Source organism: Gordionus sp. m RMFG-2023, chromosome 3, assembly GCF_954871325.1.
Source record: "Gordionus sp. m RMFG-2023 chromosome 3, tfGorSpeb1-WG-v2, whole genome shotgun sequence".
Lineage (NCBI taxonomy): Eukaryota > Metazoa > Nematomorpha > Gordioida > Chordodea > Parachordodidae > Gordionus > Gordionus sp. m RMFG-2023.
The window spans coordinates 34105862-34129650 of NC_088777.1; the positions used below are offsets into that span (position 1 = coordinate 34105862).

General features: G+C 27.4%; 1 protein-coding gene across 5 annotated transcripts in view; it reads right to left on the reverse strand.

Annotated features, from left to right (window-relative positions):
- The window catches only part of LOC135926295 (elongator complex protein 4-like), a 33957-nt gene that overhangs the window by 3139 nt on the left and 7029 nt on the right, over positions 1–23789 (reverse strand). For 2 of the 5 annotated variants that reach the window (XM_065462107.1, XM_065462105.1), the window contains 4 exons: positions 15270–15412; positions 14526–14655; positions 11292–11401; positions 6145–6387 (listed from right to left, as the gene is read on the reverse strand). In XM_065462107.1, the coding sequence (XP_065318179.1) occupies positions 6286–6387; positions 11292–11401; positions 14526–14655; positions 15270–15412 (485 nt within the window). In that variant the 3' untranslated portion in view covers positions 6145–6285. Of the gene's footprint in view, positions 1–6144; positions 6388–6673; positions 6786–10728; positions 10806–11291; positions 11402–14525; positions 14656–15269; positions 15413–23789 lie in introns of those variants that run through there. The other 3 variants (XM_065462106.1, XM_065462108.1, XM_065462109.1) reach the window with 3 other exon arrangements.

Here is a 23789-nt window from a genome sequence, read left to right on the forward strand (position 1 = left end):
TTTGTATAATTTTAATATTATATTAAATATATGAATATTTTTTTATAAAACGATATTATATATTTTTTTTGTATAGTTTTATTTTATTATATATTGTCGGAAAAAAATAAATATTATTTTTGTATATATTTAATTTTTTTAAGTAACGAGTAGCCCGTTATTTTTTTAAAAAGTCGGTAACGCGCGTTCCTTTTTTCAGATGTAACGAGTAACGGTAAAGCGTTTCTTTTTTGTAGTAACGTTTACAGCACTAATTATTTTAAACTGAAACTTTATTTTATTGCAATAATATTAAACTGGCTGATTTCTTAATACTATATAAATAAAAAGGATAAACATAATTTTATTTAAAAAAAACAATAAAAATATTATAAAAAGAAAATTTATCACAAAAAAGGAAACATAATTATCACAAAAAATTGAGTATATATTACATTATAATACAATTAAAATGATCTGAAGATGCCTATATTAAATATTATTTAAATTTTAAGCAGTAAAAGATATTTTCCTGTTACTAAGTTTTCTTATATTGTTTGATATTTATCTGTTATTACTTGATATATATTTAAATGTACCAATTTAAGCAGTAAAGGATATTTTCCTGTTACTAAATATTCTTTTATTGTTTGATGTTTATCTGTTATTGCTTGACATAAATACCAATTTAAGCAGTAAAGGATAATTCCCTATTACTAAGTATTCTTTTATTGTTTGATATTTATCTGTTACTGCATGATATAAATTTAAATGTACCAATTTCATTCATTAATTTTATAGGTAAAAGTTGAGGTTCGGTCATAAATTATCAATACGGTATTGATTTTACAATATTGTAGAATCAATATCGTATTGATTTTAGATGGTATTGATTTTACAATACTACACCGGGGCTTGAAAATTTAAAAAAAAATAAATCCCGAGCCAACCTTGAAATGAAAAAAAAAAATTAAATCCAGCTGAGCCTAAAATTTTGATCTTTGCAAGTCTCTGACTTTTATTAAAATAAAAAAGATCATTAGGCTTAAATAAGTACTACTGTGGGATTAGGACAAAGCGATTTAGAGATTTTATTTAACTTTATAAAAATAAAAATTTAAATTGTTCAATTAAAAATTAAGGGTCAGTCTCGTGTCTAAAAATAAAAATTCAGGCTTTTAATATTATCCCTTACATATATTATTAGCTATTAAATATAAGGTTCTAAATCTCCCCCCCCCCCACAAAAAAAAATATCTTAAATGTCATTTAGAGCAACATTGAAATATATGAGCGTACCAGGGATCCAAACCAAAAGGAATATCGGTTCGGCTTCAGGTTCGGATAAAAATAACGGTTCAAGGTTCAGGTTCGGTTCGTAAAAAATCAAAATATCCAAACCTACATTGGAATTATGTATAGGGAAAATATTTTTTTATTTTATCATTAATTTAAAAAAATACATGTATAAAACTTACCTTTTATTTTAATTGCACATTATAAAATAAAATTTAATTTATAAATATAAAAATAAATATCAATGATTAATTTTAATATGAACAATATTTTACTTTTTTTACTTAAATTTTTTTTATTAAGCCACACAATTAATATATTTTCAAAATTCGTCCCACTCAAATTACATCTATAAGGTGATAGCTTATAAATTTAATTGTTGAAAAACATCTTTCCATAGTCTACACTAACTCTGGTAGCATGCACTGCCAATATGATATCAGATTTGATATGTGATTTATAATAATATTTTGGATGTTGTTAAATGACAATTTACTAAAGTTTACAAAAATTATTACCGACACTTATCAATCAAACGTGATTCATGATAATCTTTAAAATAATTAGAATATAATTGAAATTTTTTCATTTGTACTAATAATAACTTACATATTATTTTATAAGCATAAAATCATGAGTCTCGAACCGGTTCAGAGGCATTTTATCGGTTCGGTTAGGCTATAATTTTTTTAGCGGTTTAGGTTCGGTCAGGTTCGATAAAAAATACCGGTTTTTAGCGGTTTAACGGTTCGGTTTGGATCCCTGGAGCGTACCTTATCACAATAATCTAACAAATATATTAGTGCAACTAAATGAATCCTCAAATATCACAAAAAAAATTACACACAAGAATAATACTCATCTCTTCATTTAAGAAACACGTTTACAAGCATCCAGCCTAGGAATAAACATATTTATGAAGTTAAATGTTATGATTACAATGAGATGGAAAAAACTATGCAAAGAATTTATAAAAGGTTCCTATAATATTTCTGGAATTGCTGTTGACTCATTTAATTATAAATCAAATTGATTTGGAGAATCCCAACATTGATAGGGTGCAAATTTAAAATATTTCTTATTTTATTCCCAGGATTAAAGACAATCCTGAAGTGCCTAGGATTTAAAAGTATACCCTTCAATAACTTCCGTTTTAAAATAATACATTATTTTTAAAACTATATTATCAATTTATAAACAATGCTTAATTAATTCAAACGTTTTTAACTATGTGTTAGATTCCTTATTTGTTGAATTTCTAAGTCGCCGAATTTCTAAGTCGAGATTTACGTAATCTTAAATAATGTTATCTCCTTAATGCTGAATGGATTTTCTTTTTTCAATTTTATTATTTTTCATACAACTTTTTTTATTTTTCATTTTCCAAGAAAAAAAAACAAAATCTTTTTTCAAAAAAATACAATTTTTTATTTTCATTTTCTAAGAAAAAAATCAAAAAAAAATCTTTTTCAAAAAAATACCAATTCCAAGAATTGGTCAAAAAAATTAGGCACAATTCCAAAAAATCGATAAAAGAAAATAAAAAATAATAACAATCCAAAAAATCATAAAAAAATAAAAATAATAATATCTCCCTAAGATTTCATAACATCTCCCTTTTTTAAAAAGATTTTCTAATTTGATCTTTATGTCTCTTCCACTAGCCCTTAGCGGTATCCACAGTATATATGAACTTTCCCGATCGGCCCACTATAGTCCCCTTGATCCACTTTACTTTGTCACTATAAGTTTTCGTCCATACTGATTGTCCTATCTTGAAAAATGTACCTCTTTGATCTGCGTGCGTATCGTCTTGTTTGCTCTCATGGGTTTCTTTAATCATTTCAAGATGATTCCGAGCATTCCGTCCAAACATCATCTGTGCTGGGGTTTGTCCTGTAGTCGTATGCTGGCTATAAGCTAATAAGAATTCGCTTAGTATTTTTTTTATTTTCGTATCCTGCTTCCATTTTCTTCCCCAACCGAAGTCGAAGTTGTTGATCTTGGTTGTGAGTTTAGTCTTGTTGGAATTCGTAAATTTTTCCCTCTTCGGTAGCTCTATTTGTTGAATTATTCTGATCGTGAGTCTCTTAATCTTTTTGTTACCGATTTCTCCTAATTTTATCTGAGGTGCTGATACATCGTCGTCCCAGATGTTATATTGAAATATTTTTAATTTACATATATCGAATTTGTAATTTTTGATTTTGGGTGAATATTTTCCCTTAATTTCCACTTTCTCGATATGATCATAATCTAGTTTAATCTCTATATCGTGAGATTTTAATAAAATATTCATAAGTCCGTTATCATTATTTAATTTGATTTTTCCCTTATTTTTGTCCTTTAAAATATTTTTCGCTTTTATATTGTAATTATTTGATAATTTTTCCACTGTTTTTATCCTTTAGAATATTTTTCATTTTTACATCTTGATTATGTCTAGTTGGAGACTTGGGTGTTACATCAATTATATTATACTCATGATTTTAGTGGTTTTAACTTGTAATTTATCCTTTAATAAATACTTTGAACATTTCTTTTGTTTTGACGTGACTTGTTCTTTTTTCTCGATACTTGACGCAAGTGCTAAACTGTAAGAATTTACAGAATCGTTAATGGAAGTTATATAACAAGGCATAAAATCTGGTAATTTTTTTGAGTCGGGTGCTTTATCCCTGAATTTTTCGTTTCCTATATCCATTTCGTTGACATTATTATCCTTTTTGTATTCGTGTTTTATTTTATCAATAATTTTGTTTTCTTCAAATTTTTGAGGATAAATTTCATGGTCTATCGCGGGAATATAACATGCTTCCTTCCCCTTTAAAATATTTAACATATCATAATACTTTAGATCCATCATATTTTTCGGCACAGCTTTTTGGGCTATAATATATATATCGCTGGATTGTAATGAGAAATTAATTATCGCTTTTTTCTTTTTTTTATCTGTAATATTGTTTGCCGCAAAATGCGGTTCAAGTCTTAGAATATAATTGGTAAAATTTTCTCCGAATTGTTTTGTAAATGTCATCGTTTAGATTGCAAATCTTATATTGCTGATAGTTTCAGCAGATAGTTTTAATTTAGTATTATTATTATCGTATGCATCTTCGGTCCCTCCTTCACAATAACCAAAGGTAGATTTTTTATGATATCTTTTATTTGAACTTTCACTTCCACACTACCTATAATGGCTATTTCGTTACCTTCGTACATCCTTAATTTTGTGCCCGAATCATGAATCATTTTATCGGAGTTGATTGTATTCCAAGTCTTTAACGAAATAATTGATACTGATGCTCCTGTATCTAGGATCATGTTTATTTCCTTACCCTCTATACTTAGATTGACTTTGAATTTTTCTTTACAAGATTTAATATCCATCGAGTATATATACGATATATCTCGTTGCCTTTTTGATCGCAAGATTTAATCAGATGTTTGTCACTACCGCATTTGAAGCAATTTTTTTTGTCTGGAAATATTGATTGTCGTTGTATTTATAGTTTTTATTGTTAGTGCTGTACTTTCCCCTTATCTTATCAGAATATTGATATTTGTTTTTATGATAATATTCATTGTTATCGTACCAATTATATCGATAGTATTAGTTATCATTATTACTATATTTGTTAACATTATTATTATATTTGTTATCATTATTATTATAATTGTACTGCGCGTTATCATTATTATATTATGCCTTCCATATTTCGAGTTGTTATAATAATTATATCTAATAAATCTATTATCTAATCTTGTCTGGTAAGGATAATTGTCCCTATATCGTTCCTGGCTATTATTATTACTATTGCGCTTTTGATTGTCTTGTTATTTTATTACTTTCTATTTTATCTTCGCATCGATCCTTTCCATCTTGACAATAAAATATATCTTCCGCTTTTTCTTTTTCCTCTATCAAATCCATAGTTCGGAGGAGTTTTTCGATTTCCTCTACTCCCATGTCCTCTTCTAATAATAACTTTGTTTTGATCTCTTTACTCTCCAATCCGTTGATTATCAGCATTTTTAGATTTTCTTCATATTTCTCTTTGAAGTTGCATTTCAATGCTAAAGCCTTTAACGAATTTAAAAATTCCAAATTAGTTTCTCCCTCTCTTTGGGTACGTTTAACAAATTGGAAACTTTCCAATGGTGCTATTTTTTTTTCGTTAGCTATCAAAGAATCTAACATATCGTCATATTTAATTTTATTAATAGACTTGGGAGCGAATTTTAAAATTACTTTATTTAAGTCGTAGGAGGACAATGCAGATACGAGTGCTGCCCTTTTTTTCTCGTTGTCAGATATATCATTCAATATAAAATATGCCTCTAATTTAATACGAAATGTTGAGAAAGAATCACTGTTAACCTTAATGGGAATCGATGGTGTCATCTTAGATACTTTTATATCGAATTTTAGTTATTTCCTCTGTTCGTCGCCCGTGTCGTCGCCAGTGTTAGATTCCTTATTTGTTGAATTTCTAAGTCGAGATTTACGTAATCTTAAATAATGTTATCTTTCCTTAATGCTGAATGGATTTTCTTTTTTCAATTTTATTATTTTTCATACAACTTCTTTTATTTTTCATTTTTCAAGAAAAAAAACAAAATCTTTTTTCAAAAAAATACAATTTTTTATTTTCATTTTCTAAGAAAAAAATCAAAAAAAATTTTTCAAAAAATACCAATTCCAAGAATTGGTCAAAAAAAATTAGTCACAATTCAAAAAAATTGATAAAAGAAAATAAAAAATAATAACAATCCAAAAAATCGATAAAAGAAATAAAAATATCTCCCTAAGATTTCACAACACTATGTTTATAAATATGTTTTATATACAATTTTTAATGTTTTCTCCAATTCTTTCTTATATTTTAAGTAAGTATTTCCCAGTACCTTTATTTATAAATCCTTTTGCGTCAAGTGTTAATTAATTTTTTATATTATTTTAAATATAAATGTACTACTATAAATAATATTTAAAATCCTATAAATTTTTCAAAAATCTAATTTGCTAGTTGAATGTTTATATGAAGAAGAGCCGCATAGCATGTCCGAAGCACTTTCATAGGTGGATAACGTTGGGGGTAAATGTAGTTTCTGTAAACATCAAAAATTGGATTAAATATTTTTTCAACTTTATATTTTTCTTTCTGTTTTCTTACTTTCATTCTTTTTTAAAACAAAAGAAATTAAAAAGATAGCTTAGAGGCTTGAAAATTCCATTTTTTTCAGCGAGCTCTTCCTGAATTTCTATTTTTATTGTAGGCCTAAGTTCAAAATTTTAAATTAAAAATATAAATTAAACGCATTTTTAAGCGAAATGAATTAAAAAACATTAATTTATTAGTGCTGTAAAGTAACGTCAAAAAAGTAACTTGGTTACCTTTTTGAAGAAAAGGAAGGTCATTCATTACCTTCTTTTAGAGGTAACAGTAACGGTAACGCGTCTCCTTTTTTTGAGTAACGGCAACGCAAAACTTTACTTTAAAGTTTTTCTTAAAAAAATATAAAAAAAGATAAATATATTTTATTGTACTATAAAATTACTTTTTTTTTAAATATAAATAATATAACCCAGTTTTTAATTCATATCAACCATCATTCCTTCATTTTTATTTTAAATTCTTGTTGTTAAATTTTTAGTCAAATGTTAATCTAATTAATCAATCAATCAATTCAAATGTTAATAATAGTCATATTATTATTTATTCTTTTTTAAAATTATTTTGTTTAATATTTATCAAATTTATAAATAGTCGCCTGATTTTATAATCACGTGTAAAACTCGTGATCTCCAAAAGTATAAAAGGGACTAGATTTTATAATTATGATGACTTTTAGTTTTTTAAAATATATTTAATCAATAAAATTTGAAGTTGAAAATTAATTCATTTTAGTTTTAGAGTTGTGATGGGTAAATTGAGTGAGTTAAAAAATGGCGTTGTACTACTGGTAGAGTTTTTTATAGTATATTCACAATAACGGTTAGAGTTTTTTTTATAGTGTATAATTATCATAAATAATATTATTAATCTATTTTATAATTTATTTTAAGAATATTATGTCCATAGTATTTACTTCTTCAAATGAAGATGATTTAACCCTTATCTGGCCCCAATTTGAAAGATATTTTACACCAATAAAGAAAATTAAGGGTACAAAGTCTACATTTTGTAAATGCAAATTATATCCCTACGCAAATATTTAAACCTCAATGTCCAGCAGTTCAAACTTAAAAAAGCATATGAAGGTAAAAAAGATGAATTAATATATTATTATTTTAAACATTACTTTAATAATAGAAAATTAACTCATGGGTATTATAAAATAACCATTAAAAAAGCATTCTTTCATAATATTTTGAAAAGCTTAATCATAAAATTAAAATATAAGCAATTAAATTATACTATAGTATAGGGCTGGGAACCAGCATTAAAAACCCAAGATTAACAAAATATTGGTATTGGTTCAAAATATTATATTGGGTTTAAACAATATCTTCTATTTCTTGTTTTAGTGCTATTGGTTTAACTTCAAATTGTTAATAAAGAATAAAATAGTGATTTTAAAGACTTTGTTAAATAAATATGTATCTTTAAATAAATATATATATGGAATAAAACTGAAGTAATATAGTTTTAGAGAACTGAACTTGGAATTTTTCCTGAATTCTTTTTAAATAATAATTCTGAAAAAAAATAAAATCGAAAAATTACCTTTGGCAATAATAATTTTAATTTTTAATATTTTCCTTGACAATAAGCTTAGTGAGGGATTAAAAACAACAATTAAATTTTTATTTCTCTTCAATTATTGAAAAAGCGAAGTTATTTTTAATAAAAAATTCAGGAATTTAATATTTTAATTAAATAATTATAAACTGTACATTCCTCAAAAATGAAAGAGATTAATGAACATTTGAATAGTAATTAAAAAAAATTAAAACTAATCAACTCACACTCATTGAGATGCATAATCCATCTACATCAAGATAAAAATAGCACAATCAGCAGTGGATAAATTAGTTTTTAATATAGTAATTTAAGAATTACAACCATTTTCAATTGTAGAAAGCACTGCATTTATTAATATTATCAAAAAATTGTATAGCCAACTAAAAATGTGATGTCTAGGCCTACCCTCGTATTAAAAATTAACAAAGCATATGACACCATGGCAAAGAAATTAATGGATTTATTGTGTATCCCAAAAATTGTCTATACAACTGTGAAATCATGGTCACTTATCATAGGTATATAAAATATATATTTCATAGATTGATAATATCGTCTTTGATCTAATTTAGAGATGACGGTACACTGGCTACACCCAAACACTCTTAAGAGGGTTTCAGCCTGCTTAATTTGTCAAAGGCACATTTGATATTTAGCAAAAATAATTTTTGAAATTTTTACCACATATAAGATACGAAATAAAGTACCAAATGCATTAGCGACAATGCTAGAAATTATATAAAAGCTTTCAAATAGTGTTGTTAAAAGACTCGATTTGAGCCGATTTTTAAAAAAGGCTAACTCAATTTTTATGCAGTAAAATATTACGAAAACCTGAAGATTTTGGTCGTTGTATGGTACAAAGATTTGGACATCTATTAGTCAAATCTCAAGGTTTAGGCAATATTTTTCTGGCTAAAATATTGGGTTAGCCGCAACACTACTTTCAAGTAAAAAAATTATAATATATTTATTAAAAATTTATTAAAGTATATGAACAAGTAGAGGAATCGGATGATAAAATATTTCCTCTGCCATTATTTGATCTATTTGAAAATCAAAATACTAATGATAGTATTGTATACTTACATAAGCATCATTCCTGTTCAGCACACACTTTAAATCTCATTGGAAGTGTTGACATTGAAAAGGCAGGTAACGATGCCCATTCTAAAACCATTTCAAAAATTACATTTTCTAAGTGTAAGCTATTGTGGAATAAACATGGGCAATCTTCAAACTGTGCAACAATTTTTAAGGAAAACATGGGAAGATATCTGATTAAACCGGGTATAACAAGATGGAACTCTTCTTATAACTCCGTGAAATTAATAGATAGTCTTATTAAGGAGAATTGCTAAAAATTTGACGAATCTTTTGATAAATCTGAATTACAGAGATTTTCAGGAAACGACAAGTCGTTCATGGATGAATATTGTATGGTTAGTGTTAATTAAGAAATATATGTGTATATATGATTTTATAGGTTATGGAACCGATTGCTATAGCTCTTTCAATTTTAGAGAGTGAAGAAAAAATGCATTTGGGATATCTCACTCCAACGATAACTATCATAATATTAAAACTTTAAAAAATGGCTTTAAATAATTTCAAGTTTTGTAAGCCGCTTATTAATTCAATCCTGGAAGGCATAGATAAAAGGTATACAGTTCATATATTGCTTACAATTTATAATTTGATTATCTTTTATTTTCAATAGATTAAAACACATCTATAAACATGAATATATTATCTGCAATAATTCACACGTTATTTAAATTGGAATGGCCTCGGATAAAATTAGAGGTCAACAAAGGAAGAATGCTAGCACTTATTTCCAGTTTGAGAAAAGATCTTGATAAAGAAAGAGCAGACTTAATCTCTTTATCCAACAAACATACCAGAATATTTTCTGATAATGATAAAAAAAAATTTGACGAGGAAATGAATGAATATCCTTGTGAAGTTGATCTATTAACCTCTTTTCAAAATAAAGGTAATTCTTTATATATTTTTAATAAATTCCCCGAATTTTAAATTTTATTTATTAAATATAATACAACTCTTCTATCCTCTGCACTAATTGAACGTGTAGCACGGCGAAAGCTATATTGAGCACTAAGCGCTCTTGATTGCCTGATCAAAATTTTGATATCAATTGTTGCTAAAAACAAATAAAAAATTGTTATAAAAAGATATTATCTTATATATAATATATTATTTTTGTATAATTTTATTTATATTGTAATTATATATATGAAAATTTTTTTTATAAAAAGATCTTATATTATAACAAATTCTTTTTGTATAGTTTAATTTATATTATATATTGTAGGAAAAAAATAAATATGTTTTTGTTAATTTTTTGCATAAAAAAATATTGATTTCTTAATTAGGTGGTGAAAAACCAATATAAATATCGGATCGGTATCAGTATCGGTTTTGAAACAATATTGGATCGGATCGGTGAAAATATGTGGATCGGTTCAAAGTATTATATTGAGTTTTTTAAACAATATCTTCTATTTCTTGTTTTAGTATTGCTATTGGTTTGACTATAATTGTTAATAAATTTAAAGAATAATTTAAAAACTTTGTTTAAATAATATATATATATGGAATAGTGGCGTAGCCAGGATTCATCCATAAAATTTCACAGAGAATTTCATTATAGATTTTATTTATTTTATAATACTATATATAACATCCCATTATTTAACCAACTGTGTTGAGCACTAAGCGCCCTTGTTTGTCTGATCAAAATTTTGAAATCAATTGTTGCTAAAAATAAATAAAAAATGATACATAAAGATGTTATCTTATAATATATTATTTTTGTATAATTATATTTATATTATAATTATATATATGAAATTTTTTTTATAAAACTATCTTATATATTATTTTTTTATAGTTTTATTTTATTATATATTGTCAAAAAAATATAAATATTATTTTTGTATATATTAAATTCTTTTAAGTAACGAGTAGCCCGTTACTTTTTTGAAAAGTCGGTAACGCGGGTTTCTTTTTTTAAAAAGGTAACGAGTAACGGTAACTAGTTCCTTTTTTCAGACGTAACGAGTAGCGGTAACACGTTTCTTTCTTGTAGTAACGTTTACAGCACTAATTTTTATCCATATCAAATTAGAATTCTAATATTATATTAATATTTTGATAAAACAAGAGAAAACATCTTTTTAAATTTTTCAGCGGAGCCCGATCTCTAGGGTAATTTTAAGCATAACAATATGTAGAAAAATAAACTTGTATAATAAATTGTTTTTTCTTCAGCTTGTAAGCCATGTCATTTTTTCCGGGGGGCACTTTGTAAGGCAAGGCGTATAAATGGCTAATTTTTTTAACACTGAATATTCCTAGTTGATTATAAATAAAATATAACTTTAACCTCTAAGAATGGGGGGGGGGCTTAAATTGGTTAATTTTGCCTCTCGTCAAAGATTTTAAAAAAAATATAAATTAATATCAAATATCTAATTTTCGTTTGACAACAATTGACTATAAAATTTGGACTGTATAATCAACTAATAATCGTTTTTTAATATCATTTCACAGTAACTAAGAAGATCTAGGTTTAAAAACTCAAAAATGATATTTACTCTAGCGGTAGACTAACATAAATGTTAATATGAAACAGAAATAATTGAAGTCAACTGTTCGTTATTTTGATACCGTATAATGTAATAGGATTTTTATATAATTTAGTTAAATTGGCATATAGGGGGAAAGGGTTCACCGGATACTTGAACATCCCCCCCCCCACTCGAAATATATTTTTTTAATTTAATACATGTGATTAAATATGTTTGAACTATAACACTTCAAATCAAAAGTTTTAAAAAACTTGAGAAAACAAAATGAATGTAACGATATTTTTTATCCTCCTTTTCAAATATCAATTATCGATCGATATTATTAAATACTCCAATTCGATAAATGGCGTCTTAATTTAAAAATTTAGGATAAATATTATATAAAAAAACTAAATAAAAAATAATAAAATACATAATTTATTTTTAAAAGAATGTTTATGATTTTAAAACTAAATAAATTATTTTAAAAATTTTAACAATTTACAATTAGCACGAATACACTAGGTGCAGATGCAGGGAAAAGGGCTCGTCCTCCTAACCAAAAAATTTGCTGCCAACTAAAATATTTTTCAAAAATATTACGATTTTATGATTTAATTTATATTTTATAATCATTACTACCTCCATAAATATATTTCAATTTACATTTATTTATCATATTCACAGCAAATAAATATGTTACTAATTAATTCTATGAATTAATATGGAATTCCAACTTTTCCTTAGTACCATTTTAAATTCCCATAAACTTCTCTAGCTAAAGTAAAAAATTTCAGAAAATTAATATTTAAGGTTTTAAATTTATTTAAAGATGGATATAAGAACTTTTCTACCAGTATTGATGAAAATCAGAATCTTAGTCATTTTGCCAAGGGTATGATGGAGCCCATGCAATGAATGGGCTTCAGACCTTTATGAAGAGAAAATGCCTAATGATTATATATGTGCACTGTGCTGTTCATTAAACTTGGCAATTTCTTATTCATGTTCTTCTACCATTGATATCAAATTGATTAAGTATTATTTATTTTGATTAAAATTTTTTATCTATATTCTAATTCAAATGTTGATAGAAAAAAAAATTAACATTTGACAGATTTTTATTGTGAGGATTTTAAGTATCCTATACATAACTAGCTGAATACAAACTATGGTATAAAAAGTTAAATATGGTTGATAATGTTCCAAAAAATTCTATAAATGCTTCAAATAATTTCAAACATATTTTAGACTATTTTCCTAATATTTGAAAATTATCATATATTTTGGCAACTCTACCCATTAGTACTTCTCCCAATGAAAGTAGATTTTCTTTTTTAACAAGAATTAAAACATATCTAAGAAGTAGTATTGTTGAATGGTTCGATTTGAACCTATTTTTAAAAAAAGCTAACCCAATATTTTATCCGGAAAAATATCTGTGTTTCGAAATTTCGCTAATAGATTTCCAAACTTTCGTGTTAAAATAGTCAGGCTTGCGTAATATTTTTTTGATAAAATATTTACGTAACCGTTTTTAAAAATTAGCTCAAGAGTCGTTTAACAATACTACTGAGAAGCAGTACCTCTTAGATTGAATGAGTTAGTCCTTCTTATACATAGGAAGTTGATATCGAGCATTCAACAATCTAAAATTTATTAATATTCATAAATGATTTATTTATATAGTAAAATCGTTGTAATCCTTTGTTCCAAAAATCTTTCTATTGTGCAGAAAATAATATCCAACTAATCAGGCGAGTAAGCAGGATTTCGCTAGGGGGAAGGGTAGTAATTTATTTAGGAGTTATTCAAGAATATCTTAAGTTCCAAAAATTTATTAGGATAGTGACTATAAAATATTGACAATTTCTAATAAATAAATGCAAATATAAGTAAATGGTAAAATAGCATCTTTAAGATAAATGTCTCGAAAAAGAACTTTGTAAAAAAATATAAATTTTTTAAGCAATTAGATATATAAATTTAAATTATATTTTAAAAAATTAAATGTTGGTAATATTGATTAATGCCCAAAAATATTCTTAGAATTATTGCATGTATATAGACTTACAAAATAGTATTCATGAAAAAAAAATAAAAAATGAAGAAAAATATAATTAAGAATCATATCACAAATTTATAATGTGAAATTCAATCTTCTAAGGGATTGAGCTATTCAATGATTTCATCAGTGCTTGGTATCAACTTCCTATGTATATTAAAAAGGGCTAACTAATTCAATACGATTTTACTATATATAAATTATTTATGAATATTAATAAATTTTAGATTGATGAATATAATTGAATAAATAAACTTAAAATAAAATAATTAAAATTTTATAGTATATTTTAAATGAATAGATCTATATGGTGGTATATTATAAAAAATATAGATGAATACAATTTAAAATTAAAATTCGGATCGGTGCCGATGAAAATATTCGGCAATATTCAGTACACATCTTGTTAAAAATTATATAGTTTTATAAAATTTTGACCCCTATTCCTCTTCCCGAAATAAAATACTAGATACGCCAATGATACCTTATATTATTTTCATTTTAATATAAAAAGTCGTTTATAATTATATTTCAAATAATTGATTCGTATATCCGGACTTATATAATAATGTTTTATGAATAATATTTTTAAACAAAAATTTATAATTGGAAAATAAATACTATACTTATTTATATTATAATAAAAATGGCAAACAGTTGACTTCAATTAGTCCTGTTTTTAACGCATTGATTGCCAATCTATAGTATTATATTTCCCTCATTGCTCATGAGAGCAAAAATATCAAGTAAGCCTGGATGTTATACAAGTTAGTCAATTTACAATTTAGTGATATACCATCAATAATAATAGATTTAAAAAATTTAAAAAAAAAGACAAAATACCATGATATTGATCTAGCATCGAGTTTTGGCTAGTATTATTTCCAGAATGTTCGAATGGTTTCAATTGAATAACGGTATGGCACAAACTTTCTATCCTCGACAACCATACACTACTTGGTGTAGCATTGTTCTATAGAAGAAAATAAAGTTAAAAATATGGAATATGCACATCGAGAATATGAGGTATTAAGTAAATGTAAAATAGTTTTCTTAACCATGCTGTTCATTCTTCCTGTCTTATTCTTAATTAATACCTTCCTTTCACCAACTTAATCAATTTTGTCGTATATAACATTCAATATGTCTTCATTCCGTATCTATTTTCATTTTTTTGCGTTTTTTTCTTACTTTATTATTCCCACCAACTCTTCAACTCAACCTTCTAAAATGTTAACAAAGAACATCTCTAAAGTGGGCCAGAGAGTAATTAATTAAAAAATATCAAATTTCTAAAAAAAAACTAAATATTTTACTTTTTGTGTTTTAAATGATTTTAAGAGGTGAAAATAAACGAGAAATATATCAAATTTTAATTAATCTTAATTAAATTATTTATCGCATTAAAATTGAGCACATCGCAAACATGGACTACTAGAAAAAAGACTTGAAAATTGATTGAAAAGGAAAATAATAGATAGTAAGTAATTTAAAAGGAGAAGTAATATAGGATATACTACTTATGTTTTAAAAATAGATATATTTTTTTATGTATTCTTTTTTAATCAATTTTTTTAAAATAACAACTTCGAATTGAGCAATCGGTAGTGAAATAATGATACATGTTTTGGTATCCTGAGTATTGAATGTCTTGAGCTTCATTATAAATTGGCATAAATTCGCATAATTTTCATCAACGCTTTTGCTTTTCATATGATAATATGGTGATCCTGTATATATCATCAGTATACGTTTAATTTAAAAAATGTTTCCTGCAAATTTCATCAAATTCTATCAACAGAGTCCAAAGTTATGCACATTCAAAGTTGAACATACAAAATTCAAACTTTTCAATATGTATAAAAATTCATTTTTTTATTAAACTTCACAATTCAACAAAAACATGAAAACATCAACAATTAAATTTGAATCAAATGTGGTACTTCAAAGCGCATGTTCAAAACCCGCTCTTAGCTCGAATACTGATCTAAGGTGATCTCGCCATTGATTGCACTGCACTATCAATAATTTCTTGATCAAAACGATTCCATTCCTAGAGTCACTGTTTAGATGGTTAACATCGCGTATGAGGGTTTGATAAACATGTTCCCAAAGAACTCTCCATATCTTGTAGTCTACCAGATTTAAATCATATTTATTAGAGGGCTAAAGAGTGAGTGAACTAAAATCAGGAGTTCCTCTTAAAAGTAGATACGCAATTTCGTTGGCTTGGTGAGCTGGAGCACCTTCCTGCTAAAATATTATAAATTCTTTGTCAAACAATTCTTTAATAGTAGACAATAACGACACAATTTTATGCACCAATAATTTTGACCACTAAGTCGATAAAGATGCTCTGTGCAGCCAAGACTTGATATCCCAACTATAACCAGGGCAGATTTAGAGAAAAATGTGAAGGAGTACAAAGAAATCAATAAGTTACAACTTATTTTTTTCTTATTGAAACTGCAGCGCATATCATTTTGAAGATTGACTGATAAAGCTACTGTAAACATGTTTCCTTTTTAAAAATTTCAGCTGCAACTCTTCGTGGATAATCCGATGCACTGAAGTTTACGAAATATCAGTTTCTCGGGATACTGGACAAATTGTTCTGTGGATGCCAGGCCTGTCTTCTTAGCTCAATATGAATGCTTAAGCAGAATCAACATTTTCCATAGCACGAGCAGTGTGTAATATACCGCCACCATACCATTTTTCTGCTGATCTGGTAGCATCCATTTTTGAAATCAATAGATTCAACGCTGCGATAGAGCAGGTTCTGTTAGGAAACTCCTTCAAAAACCCTTTGACTTCGTGATGTTTTTCGTGTCTTAAAATTTTAATTAAACTCAGGTCATCTTTACACCATTTTTTTTTAATTATCGTCTGCTTAAATATAAAATAAATATGAAAAAAATAATAAAAAATATAAATTTTTACACGTTGAAAAGTTCGACTTTTATTTCTCCAACTTTGAATGTGAAAAACTTTGAACCCTGTTGATAGAATTTGATGAAATTTGCATAAAACATTGATAATTTATCCCCCTCTTATTCTATAAAATTTTATTAAATAATTTTTAGAACTGCCAGATTTATTGCTAAAACAAAAAGGATATCAATTCAATTGGAACAAAATGTATAATTCTGATATATTTACAATGAAAATTTTCATTTAAAAGAAAGAAATTTTAATAAATAATTGCACGCCATATTTATCTAAAAAAATATGTTATTTTACTGTTGTCAAACGGCTTCTTATAAACGGCTAAACCCAACATGTCAAAAAATATAAGCCTGGAGATTTTGCTCATAGGTGTAAAAATGTTTGGATATCTATTAACGAAATCCTGAGACATATGTAATCCTGGTTTCTATCATGGACCCGAATCGTAATTTATAACGGGTCAGTTTGGTTACGGTTCAGTATGTAAAAAATTATAATGGTTACGTTTTGGTTACGGTTCTTAAGAAAAAATTTATAAAGGTTCGGTTCAGCTAATTGTAAAGGTTTATAATGGTTTATTACGGTTAGAAATTTTTTTTTATTGAAGCAACACCATCGTCTAATTTATATTTATTATAAATATCTATGAATTATTTATTAAAAAAATATATAAGATTCAAAATAACTCATCTTTAAATATATTATTTGAACGCATATGTAATATATTTTATAATATAAATGGATTCATATTTGTTCGTTGTGATAACGATACCTCAAATTTAAGTCCCGAAAAGGTCCTTTTTACAGAAACTTGTGTTGCGAGAACCGCAAGTACTATAAGAGCAAGGTTATATAATTCTGGATTTTCCAATTTTTGCGATTCCTAAAATATAAAAACTGAACCGGTTTAACCTTATTTTATAAGGGTTCTTTTTATTCCTTCAAAAAATAATTATATCGGTTCGGTTACGGTTCAGATATTTATAATGGTTTATGTTATGTTCATCATTTTTTTTATTTATTTATTTTTTTTTCTCGAAATTATCAATATTATTTTTGATTATCGATTTTTGAAATTTATCAATATTTTTCATGGAATTTATTTTTTCTCGGAATTATAAATATTATTTTTTTGATTATCGATTTTCCAGAAATTGATTATAATGAAAAGAAAAAAAGAATTTGGAAAAAAAAGATAATAAAAAATATAAGACATAATAGAAATCGGAAAATATTATAATGGCGACTATGTATACGGAAGAACCCGCGCGGAAATATATATATATAAAAAAAAAAAGAGAAAATTTAAATTTGATATAAAATTGTCTAAAATGCCAGCAGCAATTCCTGTTAAAGAAAACAATGACTCATTTACGACTTTTCGAATAAAACTAGAAGCCTATTTTATACTAAATGATATATCGGACAACGAGAAAAAGAGAGCAGCATTGATATCGGCACTATCAACCTATGACTTAAATAAGGTTATTTTAAAATTCGCTCCGAAGTCAATTAATAAAATAAAATACGACGATATGCTAGATTCGCTAATAGACAACGAAAAAAAAATTGCACTATTGGAAAGTTTTCAATTTTATAAACGTACCCAGAGGGACGGGGAAACCAATTTAGAATTTCTAAATTCACTAAAATCTTTGGCACTTAAATGCAACTTCAAAGAAAAATATGAAGAGAACTTAAAAATGCAAATAATTAATGGTTTAGAAAGCAAAGATATCACGACAAAGTTATTACTCGAAGAAGATATGGGTATAGAGGAAATTGAAAAACTCCTTCGAACCATGGACTTGATAGACGAAAAAGAAAAAACAAAAGGTATATTTTATTGTCAAGCCGGAAAGGAACAAGAGGAAGACAAAATAGAAAATAAGGAAATAAACTATATACAAGACAATAAAAGGTATAATAGTAATAATAATAATAACAGAGTTCAGGAACGCTACAGTGACAATTATCCCCACCAAACGAGATTCGATAACAGATTTACTAGATATAATAATTATGACAACTCGAATTATGGAAGATATAATAACGTTAATCCGCGGTACAAATATGATAATGATAACAAATATTATAATAATGATAACAAATATAATAATAATAACAACAAATATAATAACAATGATAACTACCGACATAAAAATTGGTACGACAACAATAATTATTATCATAAAAATAAGTATCAATACTCTTACGATAAGACAAGGGGAAATTACAACACCAACAATAATAACTTTAAATACAACGACAATCAATATTATAGTCAGACAAAAAAAACTTGCTTCAAATGCGGTAGCGATAAACATCTGATTAAATATTGCGATCAAAGAGACAAAGAGGAAGATATATCGTATATATACTCGATGGATATCAAATCTTGTAAAGAAAAATTCAAAATCAATTTAAATATAGAAGGTAAGAAAACAAACATGATACTAGATACAGGAGCATCAGTATCAATCATTTCATTAAAGACATGGAATAAAATCAACTCCAATAAAACAATTCATGATTCGAACACAAAATTAAAGACGTACGAAGGTAACGAAATCGCCATCATAGGCAGCGTGGACGTAAAAGTTCAAATAAAAGAAACCATAAAATATCTACCCTTAATAATAGTGAAAGCTGATGGACCCTCATTGGTAGGTATAAACTGGATAAAGGAATTCAGAGAATTGGTATGGAAAGAATCAATATTAGCAGGAACAGAAAACACATACGATAATAATAACAAAATATATTATGTGGAACAAGAATTAAAAGCCTTAACGGAGAAGTACGTAACAATATTCGATAAAAAGTTAGGGAAATTGAACAATATGGAAGTCCATTTGAGTATAAAAGACGACGCGATCCCAAAATTCTGCGCCCTCAGGAAAATCGAGGTGGATGAGGAATTAACTAAATGGATTAATGATGACATAATAGAACCCATAAAATTCTCAGAATGGGCCAGTCCTCTGGTCCCGATAGTGAAGCCCAATGGGAATATTAGGTTGTGCATAGATTACAAAATAACTATAAATCCATGGATGACACCGGACATATACCCTATCCCCAGAATACAAGAAATATTCAACAAATTAAGAAAAGGGGAAAAGTTTTCAACCATTGATTTTTCAAATGCTTACCATCAAATAGTAATAGATTCTGATTCGAGGAAGTATTTAGCTATTAACACCCACAAAGGTTTATTCCAATTTAAAAGAATGCCATTCGGAATAACCCAGGCGTCAGCAATATTTCAAAGGACCATGGACCTAATTTTCGGGAAAATGACGGGGGTAGCATACTACATTGACGATCTAATAATTACCGGTTCTTCAGATGAAGAGCATCTAAAAAATCTAGAGGAAATATTCCAACGAATGTCGGAGTTCGGTCTCAAAGCGAATTTCGAAAAGAGCAAATTCCTTAAAGAAAAAGTAAAATACCTAGGACATGTCATATCCAGCAAAGGTCTTATGCCCTCAGATGAAAAACTAGAAGCGATAAAATATGCTCCAATTCCTGAGTCAGTCAACGAATTGCAGTCACTATTAGGACTTATGAATTAATATCATCGATTTATAAAAAAAATTTCAACAATCGCGGCACCCATTTATGACTTATTAAAGAAAGGCAACAATTTCCAATGGACGGAAGAATGCGGATCCAGTGTTGAAATCTTAAAGAGATGTTTGACTAATCCTCCAATAATCGTTCATTTTGATCCAGGTAAAGATATCCAACTCACTACGGATGCGTCTATGAAAGGCGTAGGAGCCGTATTGTCTCATATCGAGAAAGACGGATCCGAGAATCCCATAGGTTTTGCTTCACGGACACTATCTGTGGCAGAAAAAAACTACTCAACTATCGAAAGAGAGGCATTAGCGCTTGTATTTGGAGTAAAGAAATTTTATGAATATTTAGTGGGTCAAACTTTTACAATATGGACCGATCACAAACCTCTTATATATATATTTGGTAACAAAAGTTCGGCAAATATAACGTCACCACGATTGCTCAAATGGTCTCTAATATTAGGAGGGTACAATTGCGAAATAAAGTATAAAGCTGGCAAGGAAAACAAAGTGGCAGACGGACTTTCAAGATGCTCAATGGAAAACAAAACCAAAGACCATAAGGAAGAAGTATATTTTATAAACGAACATCCAATATCGATAGACGAAATTCGGGAAAAACTTTAAAACGACGACATGTTAAAAAAGGTAAAGGAGAGTATAAAAACACAATTCAAGTCAAAAGATGACAGTGTACTAAGACAATACGAAATGTGCAAAAACAATTTATGGGAAAAGGACAGATGTTTATACAAAGGAGACAAAATAATAATTCCAACAGAATTGCGAAAAAAAATACTAAACGAATTACATAATGGTCATCAAGGAATCGTCAGAATGAATAGTTTAGCCAGACAATATATATGATGGCCCGGAATCGACCATGAAATAGAAGAACTATGTCGTCAATGCGAATTATGTAACACATGGGCAAACAATCCTCCAAGAATGCAAGATCATCATTGGGAGAAACCGACAAGACCTTGGCAAAGAGTTCACATAGATTTCGCAGGACCGTTCAAAAACACAATGTGGCTCATATTGGTAGACACCTTTACCAAATGGGTGGAGGTAAAAGGAATGACCACCACCACATCTGAAAGAACTATGGGGGTACTAGGCGAAATATTTTCTAGATGGGGATATCCAGAATCCTTGGTATCGGACAACGGTCCACAGTTCACCAGCTATCGATTTAAAGAATATTGCTTGAAACACCGAATAAACCATGTGCTGACACCTCCATACCATCCGAGCTCCAACGGAGAAGCAGAACGCATGGTACGAACGGTTAAAACAGCTATGGGAAAAAATACAACCCCAAACAAGTACGAAGGATTAAACGAATTCTTATTAGCTTATAGGAACACGCAACATGCAGCGACGGGACAGACACCAGCAAAACTGATGTTGGGACGAAATGTTCGAAATCATCTGGAGATGATTAAAGAGACCACCCAAGAAAGCCGATCAAACGATACACAAACGGAACAGAGAGGTCAATTTAGGATAGGACAACCGGTGTGGGCCAAAATGTACAACGACAAGGTAAAATGGATAAAAGGAACAATAGTGGCTCGTGCTGGGAGGTGCATATACGTTGTGGATACCTCCAAGGGCCGATGGAGAAGACACCAAGATCAAATGTGGAAGAGAACAGACATTCTCTAAGAGGAGAGATGTTATGTTCATCAATTTTTTTATTTATTTTTTTTTTCTCGAAATTATCAATATTATTTTTGATTATCGATTTTTGAAATTTATCAATATTTTTCATAGAATTTATTTTTTCTCGGAATTATAAATATTATTTTTTTGATTATAGATTTCCAGAAATTGATTATTATGAAAAGAAAAAAAGAATTTGGAAAAAAAAGATAATAAAAAATATAAGACATAATAGAAATCGGAAAATATTATAGTTTATAATGGTTTAACGGTTCGTTATGGTTCACTCCGGGTCCCTGGTTTCCATACTTCCATTTTATAGGTAATATCTTGTTTTAATTAATAAAAATTTTAGAAAATAAAATATTGTGAATTTTATAGTGCAGGTAGACCTGTGCGCCGCCGGAATTTTATTCACGACTAAAAACCTACCGATTTCGATGAGCGGTTCACCAAATCTTTTTAAGGCGGCGGCTCGGAGTGCAGCATTTTTAGAATGCTATTTAATTATATATATATATCAAATTATTATTATTTAAATTTAAATATTAAAATTAATATAACATAAATTGTATTGGTATAAAATAAATATAAAATCTAATAGGGGAAATTGTGTTTTGATATGCTTTTTAGATTTTTTATGCTATATTATTTCTATAAAAAAAATAATAAAGGAATGACTGATTTTCTAAAGGTTGAAATTTATATAAAATTATTATTAAAAAATAAATTGACTAAAAAATAGAAATATAAGATAATTGATTCCTAGTCAGAATTGCCTGATAAGACAACCATTAATAAGGGTGCACTAGATGATGTTATTCATCTATAAAGGGGCATGTTTAAATCTGATTAATTCTGTATAATTCTATTCTATCACTTTTGATTTATGGACAGATCATTTCAAGCGTCGAGATTATATCACGTTTTGTCTTCATCATTAAAATGAAAATTTTGATTTAAAATATTATCCTGGCAACTAGAAACGTGACGCAAAAGCATATTGGTGAAACCATATTATCCGTGATCGATAGTATGGAAGAGGAATTCAATTTAAAAAACAAAAGAATTCAGATGGTAACTGATGGTGGGCAAATGTCAAAAGAACCGTCAGATTGGGGGATTATAAGTATAATGGCATGGACTTCATAAGTTACAGTTGATGGCATAAAAAAGTTGCCATAATTAATATTCAGATTAAAAAAATTAGAGAAATAATTTCAGCCCTTAGATATCGAGAAATTGATTTGGAATGTGAAATTGAGGTTGAGCATCGTAAATGCCTGCAATCAATTTATGAGGCAGGCCATATTTTGGATTGTGATGATTTTGATACATACCTTTATGAACATTTTGATATTTCTGGTGACGCTAATATATAAATTGCGCACCAACAGATCTAATTAATACAAAAACTTTAAAATTAAATTGCCTTACCCGCTGGCACAGCATTATGCTAAAAGTATTCATAGTTTTAACAAAATTGCTATAACTGATGTTCTAAATAAAATAGGAAAAAAATCCTTAAAACTTTTTAATAACGAATGGGATATAATTACCGAACTCACATTATTAAATCCATTCAGAGTCGGTGGAATTTATTCCCTCCCAAAATGGATCAACAATAAATTTAGGGTTATTATTCCCCAGTGAAATAGAAACACATGTAGAAATCAATAAATCTGATTGCTAAGTTATCATTTGCCTAAAAGAAAATATGCAAAAAAAGCTTGATCATAGGTTTCCAATTAGCGAACTTTAAGTAATTAATTTTTTATATTTTTATTAATAAAATTATATTTTAAACATCAAATCTTAAAATTGTTTCAGAATATTTAAATTCAAATTCCACAACATCGTTACTTAATTAGACATTTTAGAGCATGATAGAAATGCACGA